General features: G+C 41.7%; 1 protein-coding gene across 3 annotated transcripts; it reads left to right on the top strand.

The window, feature by feature from the left end:
• Positions 1 to 307: 307 nt before the first annotated feature.
• On the top strand, positions 308 to 20,275 carry LOC143282544 (long-chain fatty acid transport protein 2-like). 3 transcript variants are annotated; one of them, XM_076588223.1, is made up of 12 exons: positions 308 to 370; positions 5,110 to 5,322; positions 6,679 to 6,934; positions 7,209 to 7,319; positions 8,114 to 8,329; positions 10,406 to 10,564; positions 10,872 to 10,996; positions 13,287 to 13,478; positions 14,792 to 14,891; positions 16,335 to 16,545; positions 16,775 to 16,872; positions 17,143 to 20,275. In XM_076588223.1, the coding sequence occupies exons 2-12, from the start codon at positions 5,203 to 5,205 to the stop codon at positions 17,451 to 17,453; spliced, it is 1,899 nt and encodes a 632-aa protein (XP_076444338.1). In that variant the 5' UTR covers positions 308 to 370; positions 5,110 to 5,202; the 3' UTR covers positions 17,454 to 20,275. The 3 variants fall into 3 exon arrangements, with proteins under 3 accessions (XP_076444338.1, XP_076444339.1, XP_076444340.1); XM_076588224.1 differs by lacking the exon at positions 10,406 to 10,564; XM_076588225.1 differs by lacking the exon at positions 16,775 to 16,872 and having other exon boundaries at positions 17,143 to 17,340.
• The last annotated feature ends 675 nt before the right edge of the window (positions 20,276 to 20,950 follow it).

The following is a 20,950-nucleotide window of genomic DNA, read 5'->3' as shown; positions in this document are numbered from 1 at the left end:
TTTGTTTCCAATAACCACAAAGAAATACCTTGACAAGTGGGTAGAAGAGCAGAGGTATGGTCGACCTTCCATTCGCCTGATTCGACCGTTCCTCTGCATATGTACATGCTCTTCTGCCCATTTGTCAAGGTACATCGTCGTGGTCATTCACCTGTCCCAAAACCTATATCAGGTTCTATAACAGGGATAGGGGGTCGGGTTGGGGGGGGGGGGGGGGTGAGGGGCTATGGCGCCACAATCATGCTCAGGAATACATTATGTTTGACAGCCCCTGAAACTTTTTGCGCTGATATCGTTCCTGTCCTCAGTGCAGATTACTTTCTGTTGGGGACCGCTGTCATTGACTGTTCCTTTTTGAGGTGTGTTGGAGGTAAAGTACTAGAATTTATTAACTTAATCACACTTCTTTTTACTAAATATGTTGAGTGTGTTGTTTATTTCGTGTTTCAACACAATTTTGAAAACAAACAAACATTTTATTCCACCTCAGAGTAGTTGTGGGTTTGTTTTTTTTCAGCCCGGTCGGACGTATGGATGAACGTGGAAAGGCGAGAAAGGAAACACATGTTCGTTTTGGAAGAACACTGAAGTGTTATCAAAAGATAGACGGGATAAAATATATAAAACTCCGAAATATTCTCATCGTCTTTTGGTCCCACCCTTGATGATTCAGATTGGGTCTCCTTGGTGAGTTGAAAAACAAAGTTAAAGGGAGAATGATGGTACTGGGCTAAGTCCTATATTAATATCCTGAATTCTGGATCCCATTTTAACGGCAATTTTCGAGTACAAATGAAACGATGATATCTGTATTGGATGCTATATTCCATCATCTGTGTTTTTCAACCCTATTTTGAGGGTTATTGTACTCAGTTTTGATACAGATTCAGTTGCTAAACAAACGTGCAGGCATCTTCCAAAGTCCGAAAAATCGTCTGCAATTACATCTTCATTCAGTTTGTGGCACGAGAGACACCCTTTTTGATTTGGCCCCGCAAACAAACCAACCAACCAGAAACAAAAAACAAACAAACAAACAAAAAAAAAAAAAAAAAAAAAAAAAACTATTTAAAAAAAAAGTATATATATGGCGGCTTGGGTTGACAAGTGTTGGTGTGTATTCATGATTTCAGTTTTTTTCGCACAGGTTTTAAGCCGAACTCAATATTAGAACGGTGGATTACACGCTACACGTCACTGATTTATCACGTGCCTGCATTGTAAAAAGCACAAAAAATCGCTTCAGTACGTCCCACAATTAAGGACAATAAGACAATACATCACGTACTGATACATGGGGGTGAACTGGTCTGAAAGAAAACTGTAGTCTGATTGTTAATTAAAACCAAACACACAACTTGTACTTTGAAGACTCGTGGAATGTTAATTAAAACCAAACACACAACTTGTACTTTGAAGACACGTGGAATGTTAATTAAAACCAAACACACAACTTGTACTTTGAAGACTCATGGAATGTTAATTAAAACCAAACACACAACTTGTACTTTGAAGACTCGTAGAATGTTAATTAAAACCAAACACACAACTTGTACTTTGAAGACTCGTGGAATGTTAATTAAAACCAGACACACAACTTGTACTTTGAAGACTCGTGGAATGTTAATTAAAACCAGGCACACAACTTGTACTTTGAAGACTCGTGGAATGTTAATTAAAACCAGACACACAACTTGTACTTTGAAGACTCGTGGAATGTTAATTAAAACCAGACACACAACTTGTACTTTGAAGACTCGTGGAATGTTAATTAAAACCAGGCACACAACTTGTACTTTGAAGACTCGTGGAATGTTAATTAAAACCAGGCACACAACTTGTACTTTGAAGACTCGTGGAATGTTAATTAAAACCAGACACACAACTTGTACTTTGAAGACTCGTGGAATGTTAATTAAAACCAGACACACAACTTGTACTTTGAAGACTCGTGGAATGTTAATTAAAACCAGGCACACAACTTGTACTTTGAAGACTCGTGGAATGTTAATTAAAACCAGACACACAACTTGTACTTTGAAGACTCGTGGAATGTTAATTAAAACCAGACACACAACTTGTACTTTGAAGACTCGTGGAATGTTAATTAAAACCAGGCACACAACTTGTACTTTGAAGACTCGTGGAATGTTAATTAAAACCAGGCACACAACTTGTACTTTGAAGACTCGTGGAATGTTAATTAAAACCAGACACACAACTTGTACTTTGAAGACTCGTGGAATGTTAATTAAAACCAGACACACAACTTGTACTTTGAAGACTCGTGGAAGCAGAACGCTAAGTGAAATGAAGGCGAGCTGGTTCCCATATCACATCGAGCCACATCTAGACAGAGAAGAGATCGACTGTAACAAGTTCATAATCCTTACTATCAGCAGAATATTCAGTTTCAGTATTAAAAATGGAGACGTGACATTCAGCTCCACTTAAATCGAAATTCCCACTCTCTCCAAAGACTCACTGTAGAGTTGAGCTTAAAGAATTGCTGGTAAGGTCCTTAAGGTCAAAACTAAGAATGTTTTCCCTTTAAAGGATACTTTGTCTTATAGTCCACAAAGCCAAGGAGCCTACCATGCACACACCCCTTCGCCCCCGCCCCCCGCTCCCCACCCCCTTCCAAGGAATGATGTTGGCTAGTCATAAAATGTTCTTCGGTGTCTGCTAAACTCATTTTTTACATGTTGCCAAGAAGAAGAAGAAGAAAAGAGGCAAGACCTGGAAGACTCACTTGTAATACACACTTCAAAAAACGAAAAAAAAAATCTTTAAAATATGTTCTGTATTTAATATTTTAAAGCTTCGGAAAGACAACAACAACAACAACAACAACAACAAACAAAAACAACAACAAAAAACAACAACAACAACAACAACAACAACAACAAAAAACACAAAAAAAAGAAAAGAAAAAAGAAAAAAAAGAAAAAGAGGAAGACAAAAAACAAAACAAAAAAAACAACAACAACCCCCCCAAAAACAACAACAAAAAACAACAACAACAACAAAAAACGGCATCATGGCAGGCGTATCGAGTATATTCGGGTCGAGAGTAAGTGGACTTTCTCACGGAGTCTGAGCACACCAACCAATTGTTTTTAAGCGTGATTAATTGGTTATGGTATTCGAGGTGATAACGCTGTATATCTGTGTTATTTTGGCGTGTATCAGTCATTTAAGAAATTCTTTAAAGTCCGCAGTAAAGATGGAGACGTTGCCATCACCTCAGGCACACCCCAGCATGTAGCTGTTTTCTCCAGATCTGCTGAGATCCGCGTTCGACAGACTTACAGAAACTACAATAATCCATTCAATTTCTCTTTTATGTTCATTCTAGTTCATTTAGTATCCGCTTTTAGATATTCACATACAGTGAACACGTCGATGGGGTAGTTAGTGTTACAGTATTTGTTCTGTTCAGAATTTGCATTTCTTTTCTTTTAATTGCGAACACGAAACACGAGGTCATGCCGTATTCTAACCCATACATCAACTGCGGTTTTCTGGATCTGGATCTTCAGTGAAATAAACCGTTCATGATGTAGAAATAATGCTTAATCCGGAAGACTTACAACATATTATTGGTATGAGTGTGAACATGTTTTCCCCACTTATATTTGATCCAAATCACTTGGTATTGGCAGACGGCAAAGTATTAACAGAGAAAATGAACTTGTTAAGTTTACTACACACACACACACACACACACACACACACACACACACACACACCTGAACATCAGGCTATTATATAGACTCATTGTTTACACAAGTGAGGAAAAAAAAAAAAGGGGTGGGGGGGGGGGCAATAGAGTTACAGCCCTTGGCACAAGGTACCCCCGGTCAAGATAGGAAGAGAAGCTCAACTCCAACTCCCCATGAATCATATTCATATAAAGGAAACCACCACATATTATATGTTTTCCTTTTCAATAGGGTCATTTCTGTTCGAATAAATATCCAAAATTGAAATATGTACTTTCTTTAACAATTAAGGCTTGTATCGGCCATCTATGTGAAATCGTTGACGGAATAATGTCAAACTGTCAGGTTGTTGGATTTCATCACTTGTAATTAGTTTTATACGGAGACCTGCAAGGGTCTTTTGGGAATTATTTAGAATGTTTGAATGAAAGTTTAACTCTATGGGGAGAAGCACTCCCGCTACCCCCAAAATGCAGTTTTGCCAGGAGTCACCTTTGAGTCGCAAAATCGTGTTTTTTTTTTGCGGCTAACATTTACATGTCATTTCCCCCTGCTTCAGAATACAATAGAACTACTGATCTGTTGAATCTCCATTCAAAACACATTGTGTGTTTGTCGTGCAAACAGGCGATATTAGTCGCTGGAATAACGTTTACCCACCGAGATTCCGCCTCCTCCCCCAAACCCCTGCAGGAATGGAGCAGACTGGTTTCAAACGTATTTAGAGTGTTCTGTAATGATTTTACAATTGTTTTCCACACGGAGATACACGATTTGGCATCTTGAAGGTAATTGTGAGGGTATCAAGGGGCCAACCTGATGTTTATAAATTTAACAGGATCTGGTCTAACTCTTCCCTCCTCAAACAGCAAAGATTAAAAAAAAAAAAGTCTAGCACTTTACTGTAGGGACTTGATATGAGCCGTATGTGTTCACAAGTAATTAAATGAACGTGACTGAGATTGTGTTTGCCGCATATGACAGATCCCAGTATCTGCCACTGACAGAGTTTGTGTCCATAACTAATGAATCGGATGAGGTAGGATTTTTTTTCTTCTTCTTTTAAACGTATCAAAATCAGACATGTCTGAAATGCTATCTTTGTCAACGCCAACAACAAACAAACAAAAAACCGACATATACTTTTCAGTGTTAACAAAACCTATTTGCTTGTAAGCAACGAAAATTTAAACTGAGGTAAACTGCAGAATAATTATCTTTTTTTTCCCTCAAGGCTTGACTAATCGCGTTGGGTTACGCTGCTGGTCAGGCATTTGCTTGGCAGATGTGGTGTAGTGTATATGGATTTTCCGAACGCAGTGACGCCTTCTTGAGCTACTGATACTGATACTGATACTATCACATTCAACGCTTTCATCAACAGGCTACCTGTGCTGAGTGTGAAGGTGAGAAGCAACCTGCTGAAACAGTCACCTGTACATAGAGGAAAAAGAGGCCAGTGGTCAAAGTCGTCAGGATGCCCGTTTCCTTGCTGGACAAAGCTGTGAGTGGGATTGCAGGGAAAGTCACCCCCGCTGAACTACTGGCATGGCAGACCAAGTTTCCTTGGGTCAAATATGACGTCCAGTTGATGGAGGTGAGAGTCTGTTTGTCTGTTCGTTGATCTGTCTGTCTGGGTCCCCCCCCCCTCTCTCTCTCTCTCTCACTCCCTCTTTCCCACCCCTCCCCCCTCTCTCTGTGTTAAGTCGTCCCAGGATGGGTTAGGTGTGGTGTCAGCTGTATCCTCCATTAATGTAGTTAGCACCTCGTTGTCAGCAATATATGGGTTGAACTATATTCAACACGTATATCTTCGATAGGTATGCATCACTTGTACAGAACTATGAAGAGATGCCTTCCTCGTCTAGTCATGCATGAGATGTATTATACTGTATATTTGTACCCGCATGTTTACTTTTGTTAGGCTTGTATCATACTGTAGTTATACGCTGGTTAACTATGCATCAGTTGCATTATATTGCATTATTATCGCTGCATGGTTAGCTATGTATCAGTTGTATTATTCTGTAGTTATCATTTCGTTCGTTATGTATCAGTCGTATTACAGAGCCGTCTACAAAGTTATTCCCGGGTTAGCTGCGTCACTTTTACTGTATTGGTATCCCCTGCATGGTAAGCTATGCATCTGTTGTACCGTGCTGTATAGTTATCAGTTGGGTAGGCTGAGTATCAGTCTGTGTTTTACTCTATAGTTATCCTATGGTGATGTGTGTATCAGTTGTGTCATATCGTAGTTAACCCCATTGTATTGTATTACTCAGTCTTGTCACACAAAATTCATCTGTGTGAAATTTAGGCTGCTCTCCTCAGGGAAAGCGCGTCGCTACAGTGATACCGCACGGTCCATTTTTCGTATATTTTCTGCCTGCGAGTGTATTTGTTTACCTATCAAAGTGGATTTTTGTACGCTGAGAATTTTGCCAGACATATGGACACTGAACTCTTTAGTTGCCGTGGTTCTTTTACGTGCGCTAACTGCATGCTGCAAACTGGACCTCGATTTATCGTCTCATCCTAGTGACTAGCGTCCATGCCACTACTCAATTTCTGGTTGAGGGGAATAAAATACTGGCGTGTGTGGGATTCGAACCACTGGGCTTAGATTCTCTAGCTACCTTGGCGGACGCGTTACCTCTCGGTCAGCATTCGACATATATGCGTGTTTAATAGGCTAAAACTCCACGTACTTGTGTGTGTGTGTGTGTGTGTGTGTGTGTGTGTGTGTGTGTGTGTGTGTGTGTGTGTGTGTGTGTGTGTGTGTGATGGAACATTTCTGTGCAAGACTTATGGCCTACAAGTATTTATCCCTGATTCAAGTTGCTGGCACCTTTTCAACACCACCGTGCATAACCCCCCACACTTCTACGTGATTCTGTCATTTTGCGTCTGAAAACACGGACGTGCACGTGATCGAGGGTGTTCTGAATTTCAGCTACGAAAGAAACTGCAGAAAGCCCAAGCCGACCTCATGACGGGCGAGTTTCTGATCGACAAGTTTGAGGCACGCGTGGCCAGCCACCCACAGAAAACCATGCTGATTTTTGAGGACTGCGTCTTCACGTTCGGGTTCATGAACGAGCAAGCCAACAGGGTTGCCAACATGGCGCATCGTCAGCTTGGGCTCAAGTCTGGAGACACAGTGGCGGTCATGATTACCAACGAGCCTGCGTTTGTGTGGACTACACTAGGCATGTATGCATGTGTAAAGTAGAAGAAGATGATAATGATGGTGATGGCGAACAAGAAAACGAAAAACAGAAGAATAAGAATAAGAAAATTATGTTTGTTCTGTTCAGTTTAATTCATTTTACATTTTATACTCGTTTGACTAAACCGTATCAAGTTTTCTTTCACTGCTGTGTTTTGAGTCATTTGTTGTGGATTATATTAAGTTTGGTTTTTGTGTGTGTTTTGTTTCAGTTTCTTTTACTTATCTTTGATTCCCTCCCAATCTATTCCTAGGCTTCCAGAAGTTGGGGATTGCAGTGGCATTGATCAATTTCAACTTGCGAATGAAGTCACTGGTTCACAAAGTGATGGCAACAGAACCAAAGGCTTTCATTGTTGGAGCAGGTGAGGCTGATTTTTATCAGTCAATAAGTAAATATGTCAACAGATAAATGGATTGATGAGTAAGAATGTACACTCTGTTCAACCTATGTCTTATCTGTCACCGGTACCTGGCTTTTAAAACCAGCTTCTCTTCACCATTCTTCGCCCTACCTATACCGCATCTAAAATACCGCTCTTTTCAGTTGAGAATAATACTGCCTGTCTTCCACCCGTGCAGATATTAATTTTTTGGTGAACTTATTTTATTCAGCCACCTGGAATACTGGCCCTTCCGTTTAAAACATCGTCGCCATAATATCTTTTAAGCCAGTGGTTAGACTCCTATGTTTACATACACACGCACATAAGATACCTCTTTATTCTATTTTCCAAGGCACAAATAATGTCCCAATTATTAGTTTATAGTCTTTAGTTTATATGTGAGTGTACATATCGATCTCTTCATACCTCCATATCCGTTTAACTCTCTCCGCCTCTCATTGCCTCTTCCTTGTGTGAGTGTGCATGTGTGTGTGCATGCGTCAGTGTGTGTGTGTGTGTGTGTGTGTGTGTGTGTGTGTGTGTGTGTGTGTGTGTGTGTGTGTGTGTGTTTGTTAAAAATGTATGTGTGTATGTATGCGGTTAAAAAAAAAAGTTTCCTTTGCATAGTAACCAGCGCTTTTCATTGTACATCCATGTTGGCCTTACGATTAGTTATTTTTCAAATCCATTATTATCATAATTATTCCCAGAACACATTCCTCCCTTCCATGGGTCGTCTACTTCCTTTATTCCGAGGCTTTGTCACCACACAGGCGAAGACCTTCTCCACGCAGTCACCGACGTTCTGGAGGAGCTGCAGGGTCTGCCGGTGTTTGTTCAGGGGCAGTCACCCGGCCAGCTTCCTGCGGGCATGACAGACTTTGACTCTCTGATGGGGAGGGCAGTGCCTGTACAACCTGATCCCAGCGTTCGAGCGAAGATGACCTATGACTCCATCATGGCCTACTTTTACACTTCCGGCACAACTGGTAAGGTGGATCCATTGCTGGAGCATTCTCTGCTCTGGTCGAAACATTGCAGAAGCAGAAATTGTTTTCCGGAAATAAACGAATTAAACAGCAACGAAACTCAATGCAACGTACTTACATACATTTAGCACTCAGCGGGTCTTTAGTAAAGGCATCACCATAGCGATGGGATTATACAGAGGTCAGACATTTTTTTTTCTTCCACTTACCTTGTTCCCACATTTTTTCACAATTACTAAACAGTGACTGTTGTTTGCCCATTATTCAACGATCTGAGGCGGAGGTTTCCAAAATATTTCCAAAATTTATCCGTACGCAAACCGTTTGAACGGAAGAATAATATCGTTTGTGGGCAAAATCATTTTTCATGTTGTAAAACAGGAGGCAACAAATTTATCCAAACTAATGGATTTACAGTGTGTACTATCCCAAGTTGCAAGTTTACCCTGTCTTCATTGAATTTCGATTCGATGTTATCAGTTATTTGCAATAATATTTCTTACATGACATGCATTGTGCATACATATACATTGTACAGTTTTCGTTTCAAGGGGGAAAAAAAAAAAAAAAAAAAAAAAAAGCGTGTGGGCTGATCAAGGTACGCCACTTCACATCTGCATTATTTATGAAGGAAAGAGAGATAGCGGAACAATAGAAGAAAGAGGGGGTAGGCTGGAGGGGCATTCTACAGACATGGGAATATCCTTCTGTAAGAAATCCTCCTTTTTGGTCAACCAATACAAAGCCATAGACGTTACGAAGCAAACAAAAATCATTTATCAACGTTGGTGATTCAAAGATGTTTTGAACAGAGTGTTTTAAAAGAAATGGGATATATTGCTTCATAACATCACAGGTGAAGACATGCTCAGTGGTGATACTGTGTTCGCAAATACACGTCATATTTCTGGTACATTTGTTTTTAAAAGCATTAGTTTTCCATCCACATATAAGGGATGTTGTATGTATTTTTTCTGTTTATGTGGACGTTATATATTTTGTCAGTTTCTTATTTTTACATCGCTAATTGTAAATGTCATTCACTTCATGTCGTATTTCGAAAGGGTAACGTGAAATTGTTACTAAACAGGCTGTAGAATTCCTGAAAGTACAAAAGAAGGTTCAAATGAACTGACTCCAGACGACACTTTCATCCTTGTTTCGTTGCTCTGTACACTATATCATAATGACATGTGGAGTGATGGCCCAGAGGTAACGCGTCCGCCTAGGAAGCGAGAGAATCTGAGTGCGCTGGTTCGAATCACAGCTCAGCCGCCGATATTTTCTCCCCCTCCACTAGACCTTGAGTGGTGGTCTGGACGCTAGTCATTCGGATGAGACGATAAACCGAGGTCCTGTGTGCAGCATGCACTTAGCGCACGTAAAAGAACCCACGGCAACAAAAGGGTTGTTCCTGACAAAATTCTGTAGAAAAATCCACTTCGATAGGAAAAACAAATTAAACTGCACGCAGGAAAAAAATACAAAAATGTAGCGACGCGCTCTCCCTGTGGAGAACAGCTCGAATTTCACACAGAGAAATACAAATACAAATGATAAAATGAAGAATGAGATGGTATCCAGCAGAACGTGACTGTAATGCCTCACAAACATAAAGCACTGATTAAGTGGCTGGTTTCAGTTATCATTTTACGCCTAGTCTCAGGGTATAACTTCAATGACTGCAGTGACTGAAGCGCTGACTTGGAATCAACGCTGAAAAGAATGTTACAATAAATGTTTCGTGTAAAATGAACCAGAAATTTTAAGGACATCAATATAGCAGTGAGTTCAGCTGTAGAGATGGTTCTGTCGTTGTTTCCAGTATGAATCTCAGGTATCTGATACACAGAACCAGCCTTTTTGTCAATAACTGACTCGCCCATATACATTTCCGTATGATCTGGGTATTATTTTGAGTAGAAGATTTAACATAACTGGCTGGCTAGTACCTTGATATTTTCATCTATTTTTCTAATTCGGTACGGTATATCAAACTGAGTTCTTGTGTGTGTGTGTGTGTGTGTGTGTGTGTGTGTGTGTGTGTGTGTGTGTGCGTGCGTGTGTTTTTTTTAGGTCTCCCCAAGCCTGTTTACGTCAGTCAGAAGAAGGCGATGCAATTTGCTGGCTGCTTGACTGCAGTGGATCTTTCCCCGGATGACGTCATTTACGCAGTGCTTCCCCTTTACCATGCCATGGCTGGAGCCATTGGTCTATATGGTGTGATGTACAAAGGTGTGTGTGTGTGTGTGTGTGTGTGTGTGCTCGCGATCGAGTGCGTGTGTGTATAGTCTTCAATTTTACGTATATATTTTCCAATTGCATGATGTTATAAGTGGAGACATGCGCAACACAAATGCCATGTATCATTATGATTATCATTATCATAGTTTTGTGCCCCGATGGAGCGTTACGTAGGCCCAACTGTTCTTGTTCATCATTTGATGCGGAACGTTACTGGCTTTAGTTGAGTTCGTTACATGGCATGAAAGGAGTGCCGGGACAGAATGGCACACAGATGGATGATGGTGTTGTTTCTCAGGATGTAGCATGGTCCTGAAGAGGAAGTTCTCGGCCTCTCACTTCTGGTCGGACTGCCGACGACACAACGTGACGGTGTTACTGTACGTTGGTGAGATCTTCAGGCACATTCTGGCTCAACCCAAGGTTAGTGCTGGTCTTGGTAACTGTTAGGGTACGTTCACACTAGGCTGTAACCACGATCTAACCAAATGGTTACATTGAGGGATGTAACTACCATGAGACAAACTCTAGATTTTTCATACACCATGTGTGAACGGAAAGCGTCTAACCACTGTCTAACTATTAGGCTCCGCCCCTTTTCCCGCGCGTTTTTTGACTGAGAGCAGCAGTTCTCGCTCGCTGGCTGGGTTTTGTTTTGCGCTGAAGTTAGACTGGTGGCATCTAACTACCGTTGTAACTTCGTTCTAACTTGAACAAGTTACAAGCCAAGTTACAGGGGTGCTGTGGCTGAGGCGTCATGTACAGATTGGGGTATACTTTTGTTTTCTGTGGTTCCCGTGGGTTTCCATGAGGTGGGGGGTCTTGAGGTTGTGCATCTCCACCAGCCTGTTGTGACCTGCTGCAACCTGTTGGAACTTGGGTCTTGTAACTCCCTTGTAACTCCCTTTGAAAGTATAAAACCCCCTTGTTTCAGGGGGGTCTCTTCATTCCATCTTGACCTGTCATCATGAATCGTGGATTCGTGTAGACGCAGCAAGGAGAACGAAAAAAATGACAGTCAGCCAGCTTAAATACATTCACACTGTAACTGATAAAGTTACAACACGCGTCAATGTAACTCACTATAACTGACCCCAACCATGCAAAGAAGGTTGCAATCACTTGCAGTCGGTTAGATGTGTCGGGCCAGACAATTTGCATACCGCACGCAGCGTGCGTGCAAGGCATGCTATTTTGTTTTGACGTCGGAGTTTTTTTCAAACTCGGCTCCGCCTCTATTTTCTGCTCTAACTCACTGGAACCGACGGGGACTAGTGTGAATGCCTTTGTAACCGTTTATAACTTGATCGGGCGATGTAACCTCGAAAATTTTTTATCTCCCGAGTCATATTTTGGGGGCCATCTAACCACCTATCTAACCAAAAATCGGGTCTTCCCGAAAAATCGTCTAACCGATGGGAACCCACTGCAACCAAAAATTCGTGGTTCCAGTGAGTTAGAGAGCGATGTAACCGTTTGGTTAGATCGTGGTTACAGCCTAGTGTGAACGTAGCATAATACGGAGAGAGGAAAGTGTTTACTCAGAGAAACACACAGACACGCACAGACACGCACGCACACACACACACACACACACAGACGCACACACACACCGGCATACACACTACCCCGTCTCCCCAACTCTTATTCACAAACTCACAAACACACACACACACACACACACACACACACACACACACACACACACACACACAGACGCACACACACCCCCGCATACACACTACCCCGTCTCCCCAACTCTTATTCACACACACACACACACACACACACACACACACACACACACACACACACACAGAGGTCTACCCCACACTGATCCACGATATTTTGCGGATTGCACTCCATCAGTTCCAGAATCATAGGCACTTTTGTCCACATGTCCACATACCTTGTATGTCATCCACCACGGATCAAAGAGAGGCTTTGACGGGTGTCAGATAGGTGTTTGACCAAATCGTTGCGGTTACAAGGATCTGCTGATACAGCATTAGCATCCTGCAAATTGGAGTGCTTCACTCGTAGGCCCGTGGTGGTGGTTCTGCTGCACAGCGGTTCTTGCTTCCTGCCAGCCTGTTTCTCTTTTGTTCAGATCACTGAATACAAACGTTGTAAGCTGGTTTTCGACGTGTCAGAACATTCCTGACATCTTTCGAACTTTTTAAAAGCATGGATTCATATACGCGGTATGACAAATGGAAGAGTTAGATCCTTGTTAAGTTCCCTAGATGAAGGACAATTAAGACAAGTGTTGCCACAAGCAGGAGCTGCACAAACTGCAGAGTAAGGACCAAAGCTTTCACGCAGGCCACCTCTATGATTCATGATTATTTTAATGCCGTCAAGTGGTCTTCCTTTCAGACACCCTCTCTGTAGTTCAGACCCAGGAGAATGCTTCCACACTCGATAAAAGCTCTGCAATAGGTCGGAAGATCTAGAAGAGCAGTCCTTCAGTGGATGGATCCCAACTAACTGTAGATTCCCAGGAAATGAGAGTGTAGATGAGCTGAGTAAACATGAGTATGAATAGAAACATAGAATAGAATAAACATCTGAATATTTCTTACTCTTTCATTTATCCAGACATGCCCATATCCATATTCAAACAAAATGTTTCTTTGTAAGAGAGAGAGAGAGAGAGAGAGAGAGAGAGAGAGAATGATCTTTGCCTGTTATATATACACCTCCTGTCCAGCATGCACTGGACACTGTCCACCAAGTCCGATCGGCCTATGGAAACGGACTGCGCAAGGACATCTTTGAGGAGGTTCTGCGTCGGTTCCGGATCCCTGTGATGTGTGAGATCTTCGGTTCTACTGAGGGGAACGCCCAGAACCACAATGTTGCCAACAAACCCGGCGCTGTTGGTCGCCTCTCACCATTTTTAGTAGGTTGATTTTTTGGCTCATGAAGGGATTGTACATGACAATCCTGTTTCCATTGTCCGCGTGTATGTATGTATGCATGTATGTATGTATGTGTGTGTGTGTGTGTGTGTGTGTGTGTGTGTGTGTGTGTGTGTGTGTGTGTGTGTGTGTGGTAAAATTTCTCACATTCATTATCTCTGAAAATATGTTGTCAATACCAAATTTGGATTCCAATTATAGGAGTGTAATTGTTTCGAATTAGAAAATACTTCCGGGTCGTGAAGTGTTTATTTCGTTTATCCTCAGAATCCTCAAGATGTTCGTGTGTCGTTCCCGGTTGGTGGATTGGTGTTTGGATACGTTGTGAATTTAATACAGCATGGCAGTCTATTTCTTTTTCGCAATACAAAAAAAAAAAAAAAAAAAAAAAAAAAAAAAAAAGAAGAAGAAGAAGTTGTGGGCAGACCACACAGGATAACACTAACTGCACAATCGATGTGCTTATTGCAGCATGACACTATCATAAAGAGGCACTGACTAACTGGAATGATGATGATGAAAATTCTAGTCAGGTGAACAATAGCCCACATTACTTCTTCGTCAGCCATCTTGCAGTCACTGTTGGATTCGTTCAACATGCTAGCAACTTTTGTCATGCAGTATCTGAGCGGTTGCAGTATGGAAAAGGCGGAAATGGGTTTAACTTTTGACAGGTTCGAACATAAAACTGTAAATAGTTTAGATATTAGTAAAATACAAAACAACGTTTGCTAGTTGAATACTTGATCAATCCCATTGGCATGTGCTGTGGCACATAAAGTGGCCACCAGAGATCAAAGTGTCCAGTAATGCTGTTTTAGCTAGCTATTTTCTTCACTTCTTTCACAACTGCCCTGCATCACTATAAGTCAGTGGTCATACCTCGATCCTTATAAATCATGTAATCCTTTGTTGTTTGAAATATAATAAACGAGTCCTAAGGCGATGAATGAACAGGCCAAAGTACAGTAACTTTTCATTCTTTTGAATAAACACGCAGGGCATATAGAGATACCTAATCCACTCATGTTTAGCGGTTTCCACAGAGCGTGTTTTTGATTTGAGGAAGCTTCTGGCTTTCTTTTTCAGAATTTTTCGGTAGCATCTGTGTTTGCTGATGGCACGCATAACGGAGTTGCGTGTCTCTCTGTGTTATCAGAAAGAAGGAAAAGTCTCGGCTATCGTTTCTTTTTATATCTGTTTTCGGTAGACACTGACGGAACCTAATCCCCTGTGTTATCAGAAAGAAGGAAAGGTCTCGGCTATCGTTTCTTTTTATATCTGTTTTCGGTAGACACTGACGGAACCTAATCCCAACGTGCTGGTGAAGTTTGACTACTCCTCAGCCATGCCTGTCAGAGATCAACATGGTCGTTGCATCAAAGTGAAACCAGGTGGGGGTGTTACGATGTTTCTGTTCACCGCGCTCCTGATTTTTGTCTGTGTCTGTCTGATCCCCCTCCTCCACTTCTCTCATTCTGTGCGTGCATGTGTATGTGTGTGCCTCGTGTATGTGTGTTTAGATGTGAATATATATATATATATATATATATATATGTGTGTGTGTGTGTGTGTGTGTGTGTGTGTGTGTGTGTGTGTGTGTGTGTGTGTGTGTGTGTGTGTGTGTGTGTGTGTGTGTGTGTGTGTGTACTACTAACATTTGCACCCAGCTTCGCTGAAGTCATAGTTGTCGAGAGAGACAAATGGGAAAGCATGCTCTTCTACTTCTTCTTCTTCTTCTTCAGCGTTCCCAGGCCATGTTCAGACTCAACCCAGAGTAGGTTACGAAGTCCGCAGTCAGCTGTAGCTTTGTCGCCGTTCCCCACAACTTGTCCTGGAGCATTGCGGGACTGGGCCAGATCTGGCATCTCAGCTCTTTGTGTAGATGGCAGTCTTGTAGGACATGGGCTAGAGTTGAGGAGCGGTGTCACACGGACATTATAGTCTGTGTGGGAAATTTTCAGTTTGTAGAGATCTACATGAGAGGAGCTGGCAGTGGCCTGTGCGCAGTCTGAGGATAATGACTTGCTGAGCTCGAGCCAGTTGATGGATGCTGTCCTCCTCTGGTCCCAAAGGTAGCCGTTCTCGCCATCTGTTTCTGAAGTGGCTGCGCAGAATGGTCTTTGCCTCCCCAAACCTAAGGGTGTGGGCAGATTGGGCGAGCCTGCTTCCTGCTTTGGAGAGCTTGTCTGCCTCTTCATTTCCTGCAATGCCGCAGTGAGAGGGGATCCACTGCAGGACGATTGTGGTTCTGACACTAAGGGATTGCATCTCAGACTGGATGCCTTGCAAGGTTGTGTCCTTTACTCTGGTCTGGAGGCTTTGTAGGACAGCTCGGCAGTCGGTGAGGAAGACAGTGTGGTCTGGCAAACTGTCTCTCTAGCTCAGGAGTTGGTCTGCAGCTAGAAGCGCAGATACTTCGGCTCTGAAATTCGTTGAGGCAAGGCCAGTAGTAATGGAATGCCTCACCGAGCTGCCATCTGGGATTCAGATGCAGACACCACCTGCCCCGTTACTAACAGCATTCTCAGCAGAGTCATCTGTACATACATGTTAGATAGATGTATGTATGTAGGTATGGATGGATGTCTGTCTGTATGTGTGTATGTATGTATGCATGTATGGATGGATGGATAGATGTCTGTCATTCTCTCGGTCTGTCTGTACGTATGTATTTATGTATGTATGCATGTATTGATATGTTTGTTTTTAAAAGGACGCATAGCTTTGAAGGACAATGCGCACCATGCCCGTAAAGCTGTTAATCCGTTTACTTACAAATACTCATTTGTTCTTTCTACTCTAATTCTATATAGAAAACCCCCGTTCCATTCCAGGCGAAGCAGGGCTGTATCTGAACAGAGTTCCAGACCACATGTTGTCCAACGGGACCCTGGCAGTGTACAGGGCATCGAGGGAAGCCAACGAGAGCAAACTGGTCCGCAACGCCTTCACAGCGGGAGACGTGTATTTCAGCTACGGGGACATTCTGTATTTGGACGAAGAGTACTTCATCTATTTCTATGACAGGATCGGTGACACCTTCAGGTGAAGACCTCACTTTGCCAAGCAAAGCTTTCATTTCTTGGGCTCCGATTAATGTGTACTCCTTTTTATGTCTGTGTGGAAGGGGAGGGAAAGGTGGATGCCATGGATGTATATGCTCGTTTTTATGTGTATCTTCTGCCACACACACACACACACACACACACACACACACACACACACACACACACACACACAGGGAGGTTGTGTATCTCAGTTGCTGTTTTCTCAGATGGAAGGGAGAGAACGTATCAACAACAGAAGTTGCCAACACCATGTGCAGTCCAGATTTCATTCGAGACATCTGTGTGTATGGTGTCCAAATACCTGGTAAGATTTTCTTTCGTTGAAAAAGACAGTGGGTCTGATTATTTTTTGTTTTAACTGTACTGGGCATTTCCATAAGCGTTGATGATGAATATGTTTTTTAGATTGAAAGAAATTGTTTAAATTGTATTATCAAGGAAAACGTGGGATTTGATTACTCCTGCATGTACACACTTTAACACTGTAACACCCCAACTTAAAAAAATGAAAAAAAAGAAGAAAAAAAGGGGACAATGTCTCGGACTAAACTGTGCAATTTTGTTTTCCCTCAAGGTCACAGCGGACGAGCAGGGATGGCGGCCTTGACCCTCAACGAAGGGGAGAAAATGACACCTGAACGACTGAAGCATGTGTACAAAGTGTGCCAGGATGAGCTCCCCTCCTACGCCCGCCCGCTCTTTCTGAGAGTCTTGCTAGAAGTTCAGCTGTCAGCAACCTTCAAACAGCACAAGGTGGAGTTCATACAGCAAGGTTACGACCTCACCAAGGTGAAGGACGACTTGTATTACCTGGACTCCAAGGTCAAGACCTACAGCCCCCTCACAGCTGAAGCGCTGGTGTCCTTTCTGCAGTCAAAGCTTTGAACTGGATCTGAATCAGTGACACTGTGCCAACAATTTTGACAACTATACAGTATTACAAACGCGCTTAATCTGAAAATGAATCTAACTGGATCAGCAGAATCACAGGGGAAAAAAGAGAGAAGAGAACCCCATTCCTTCACGTCTCCAGTTGGATGGCCAGCTGAATCTGGCTACCTTAGCGTGGTTCCTTGGGACAGGTCCCAACTGGCACAACCCAAACGTTTGGAGACCCTATTTATAGAGAAATCATAGAAAATCAGAATGATAGCTTGTGGAGCTTCCTGCTTGAAGCATGCCAAGTAAGGAGCATCGGCAACTGTGGCTGGATTGGCTGGGAGTTCCGAATAAGAACTGTTCTTGGGAAGAGGCTTTGTTTTAAAATATTTTGACTTGGAAAGAAATTGCCCGAATGTCTGCCTATGGTTTGCCCTGTTCGTTTGCTTGCTGCTGTCAAGTAGTCGGCTGACTTGTGTTCATTATGCTGTTTACCTTATATAGAATTGTTAATTATATATTCTGTCATCTGGTCTTCAGTGTGTCCCACTGGAAGTATTCAAGCATAGATGTGAAATTGCTTGTGTTGTGGTATCTGTTGCTCCTGGCTGCTCTTCTCTGCACCATTTCAGTCTGTTTTTTGTTTGTTTGTCTTGTTTCTTAATCTGTTCCTGCTGGTATGGGTTCCACACAGAGCAGCAGTACTCACTGTAGGGACATACCACGGTTCATGTAGACATTTGTTTTTTGTGGTGCTGGAAGACGTGTTCAGGTTCCATCAAAGGAGTCCCCGCAGCACACAATATTTCCCAGATATTTTGCTGATGTTGTTGGTTCGAGGCCGTGTCCTTTCATCTTATACTGGTACACCTACTTCCTGGGGTTTACGAGCTCTGGTGTCACTGAGGATGTTACATTTCTCTGTAACACTTTGCCTCTCTCTCTCTCTCTCTCTCTCTCTCTCTCTCTCTCTCTCTATATATATATATATATATATATATATTATATATATATATGGGAGAGGAATCACATTAAAAATCAGCCATAAAGTTATAAAATGGAACAGACTCTTGTGACAGCCTACCATTGATGCTGAGTTTACATGGTTTTAGTTTAGAATACCGCACTGCATAATACCAAAAATAAATACCTTTATACCTCAGTGTCACAGTTCAATCAACTGCATGCTCGCTCCTTGTGTAAAGAGAGAGAAGAAACAATCAGTTCATATGCCCAGTGTTTGGGAACAAACGTAACGAAACCGTGAACACTGAACTGATTTATCGTCGAGTGAATCTACCAGATGATTTTGTTATAACGACCCTATTTCATATATATGTGTATATAGATCAAGTAATAAATCCAAACCCAGATGTCTTTTCCAGACAAGTAATGGGGAGAACATCACAAAGTGGTCTCAGTTCAACTTTTAACCTTTAAAACCGTATTTGTGTTCGGGGTGGGATGTTGGTTTAATAAGCTCTCATTTGTGCCCAGGTCGTAATGCACCTCAAAAAGGAAGGTTGATTTGCACAGCAAGCGACAGCGGTTCCGCACTGTGTAGTGCTCCTCGGACTTGCTACCTGCACGGAACCTGACGGCAAACCAGAGAGAAACACTTACTCAAGCAAAGGGAACATCCCCAATGTTAGGGGGGAGGGGGGAGGGGGGGGGGAGAAGAAGGACCTCATTTTTTGTTTGTTAATGAAATGTTTCTCATAAACCAATATGAGCAGAACACTGAAAGTAAAAACCAGGGTTTTAGATAAAACAACAGTCTGAACATTGTCTTGGAATCTTTTAGGGGAGAAAGTGTATATATCGGATTTTGGATTCAGTATGAATGTATATCATTTTCAACAAGAACTTTAGTGTATCTGATTATTTTCCCTTTTGTACTGAATTGATGAATCGGTTTCCTGCCATTCACCCTTTCTTTGTTCCGCATTAAGTTTCAAGTTTACTAAATGAAATTTTTCATTGTTTCAGCGCAACCGTAGTATATCAGTAAGTGTGTTTGAATAGCATACTTTCCTTCAGAATCTCCATAAGTTTGAAAAACCCATCTATATTAAAAGATGAGCTACAGAGAGCACTTTTTCGTGATCAGTTTCTTGTACATTATGAGTCTGTTTGCGATTTTGATTTTTTTCATCACTAAAATAGATTCCAAATTTATTTGTCGGATAAGTCTTCGAAAAAAAAATTCTGTTAATGCCAGAAGTACGCATGACCAGTAATTGTTTAGCCTACAGTACGGTTTAGGGGCATTGGTCCGCATAATTCATGTTCATCATTACCTGTTAACATGGAATGTAATACTACTCTTCCACTTACGTGAGTAAGTGTTCTATTTCTGGACCCACGTCAGTTTTTGGTTCCTCCATAAATCTTCTTACGCCTTACAGACCTATTCTTCTATTATCAACGTTTCTGTTATTGTTTTTTTTTTTTCTTATTCTGTCCTGTTTTCTGTTCCATGGGAATTCAAAACAAAGACCTGCAACTTTTTCCACGAAATTGCCGGGTGGATTAGGAAGGAACATCCACAAATGAATATTTTTGTTAACATACCAGTACTTTGAAAATTGTGACTCTTCTCAAAGGAGTTTTCAACCCCTTTGTCCATATATAACTTGTATGTTATCATCATTTGTTAACTTGAGGTTTTTCGTTATAATTGGGATCCTTGCAGTCTGGAAATCAAGTCAGCTGAAAACGATATCGCATAAATCAGATTTAGACAGATACGGTAATTATTTTGTAATTTTATGTATCTCACTATCTAACCAGATGGCTTGTGTTTTTCTTGTACTCCTATATAAATCTGATTTGTGTTTAAATAAACTAATCGTGTGTGTGGTTTGTTTGGAAGACTCAGCATCACCTATAATGATGCATTGTGTGACACGTGCAAACTGAAACGTTTTATTTTCAACTTTCTGTATATCAAGATACAGGATAAAAAATTAATTTATTACCTCTAAAAACAGAAACTGTTGACACATTTGCTGACAAAGGCGACACACACATTAATTAGAACAGTGCAGTCAGCATCCTGTAAATAATAACATCAGTTAAAAATATGAAAGAGAATAGATGCAAAAACACTGTAGTCATAAGTCGCACTACATGAACACTGCAACTCTACCATGTGACAGAGAAACAGTAATTCAGTGCGTGAAGAAGGTGGCAGAATTATTTGGACGCTTTTCTGTCAGTACACTGCCCGTCAGGGTCAGGGTTCGAATCCCCGCCTCGCCCTTTATCCCAGGTTTAACTAGAACCAAGCGTCTAGTCATTCGGATGAGACGATAAACTGATATCCCGTGTGCAGCACACACTTGGCGCACTGAAAAGAACCTGTGGTAACATAAGTATTGATCTCTCGTAAAACCGTGGAGAATATACATATTTATATGGATGCACTGAAGGCCTTACAAGCGTGTTGGGTTATGCTGCTGTCAGGCATTTGCCTAGTAGCTGTGGTGTAGAGTATATGG

The sequence above is a fragment of the Babylonia areolata genome, chromosome 5 (genome assembly GCF_041734735.1).
Source record: "Babylonia areolata isolate BAREFJ2019XMU chromosome 5, ASM4173473v1, whole genome shotgun sequence".
NCBI classification, from domain to species: domain Eukaryota; kingdom Metazoa; phylum Mollusca; class Gastropoda; order Neogastropoda; family Buccinidae; genus Babylonia; species Babylonia areolata.
This window is presented reverse-complemented; position numbering and strand designations above follow the sequence as displayed.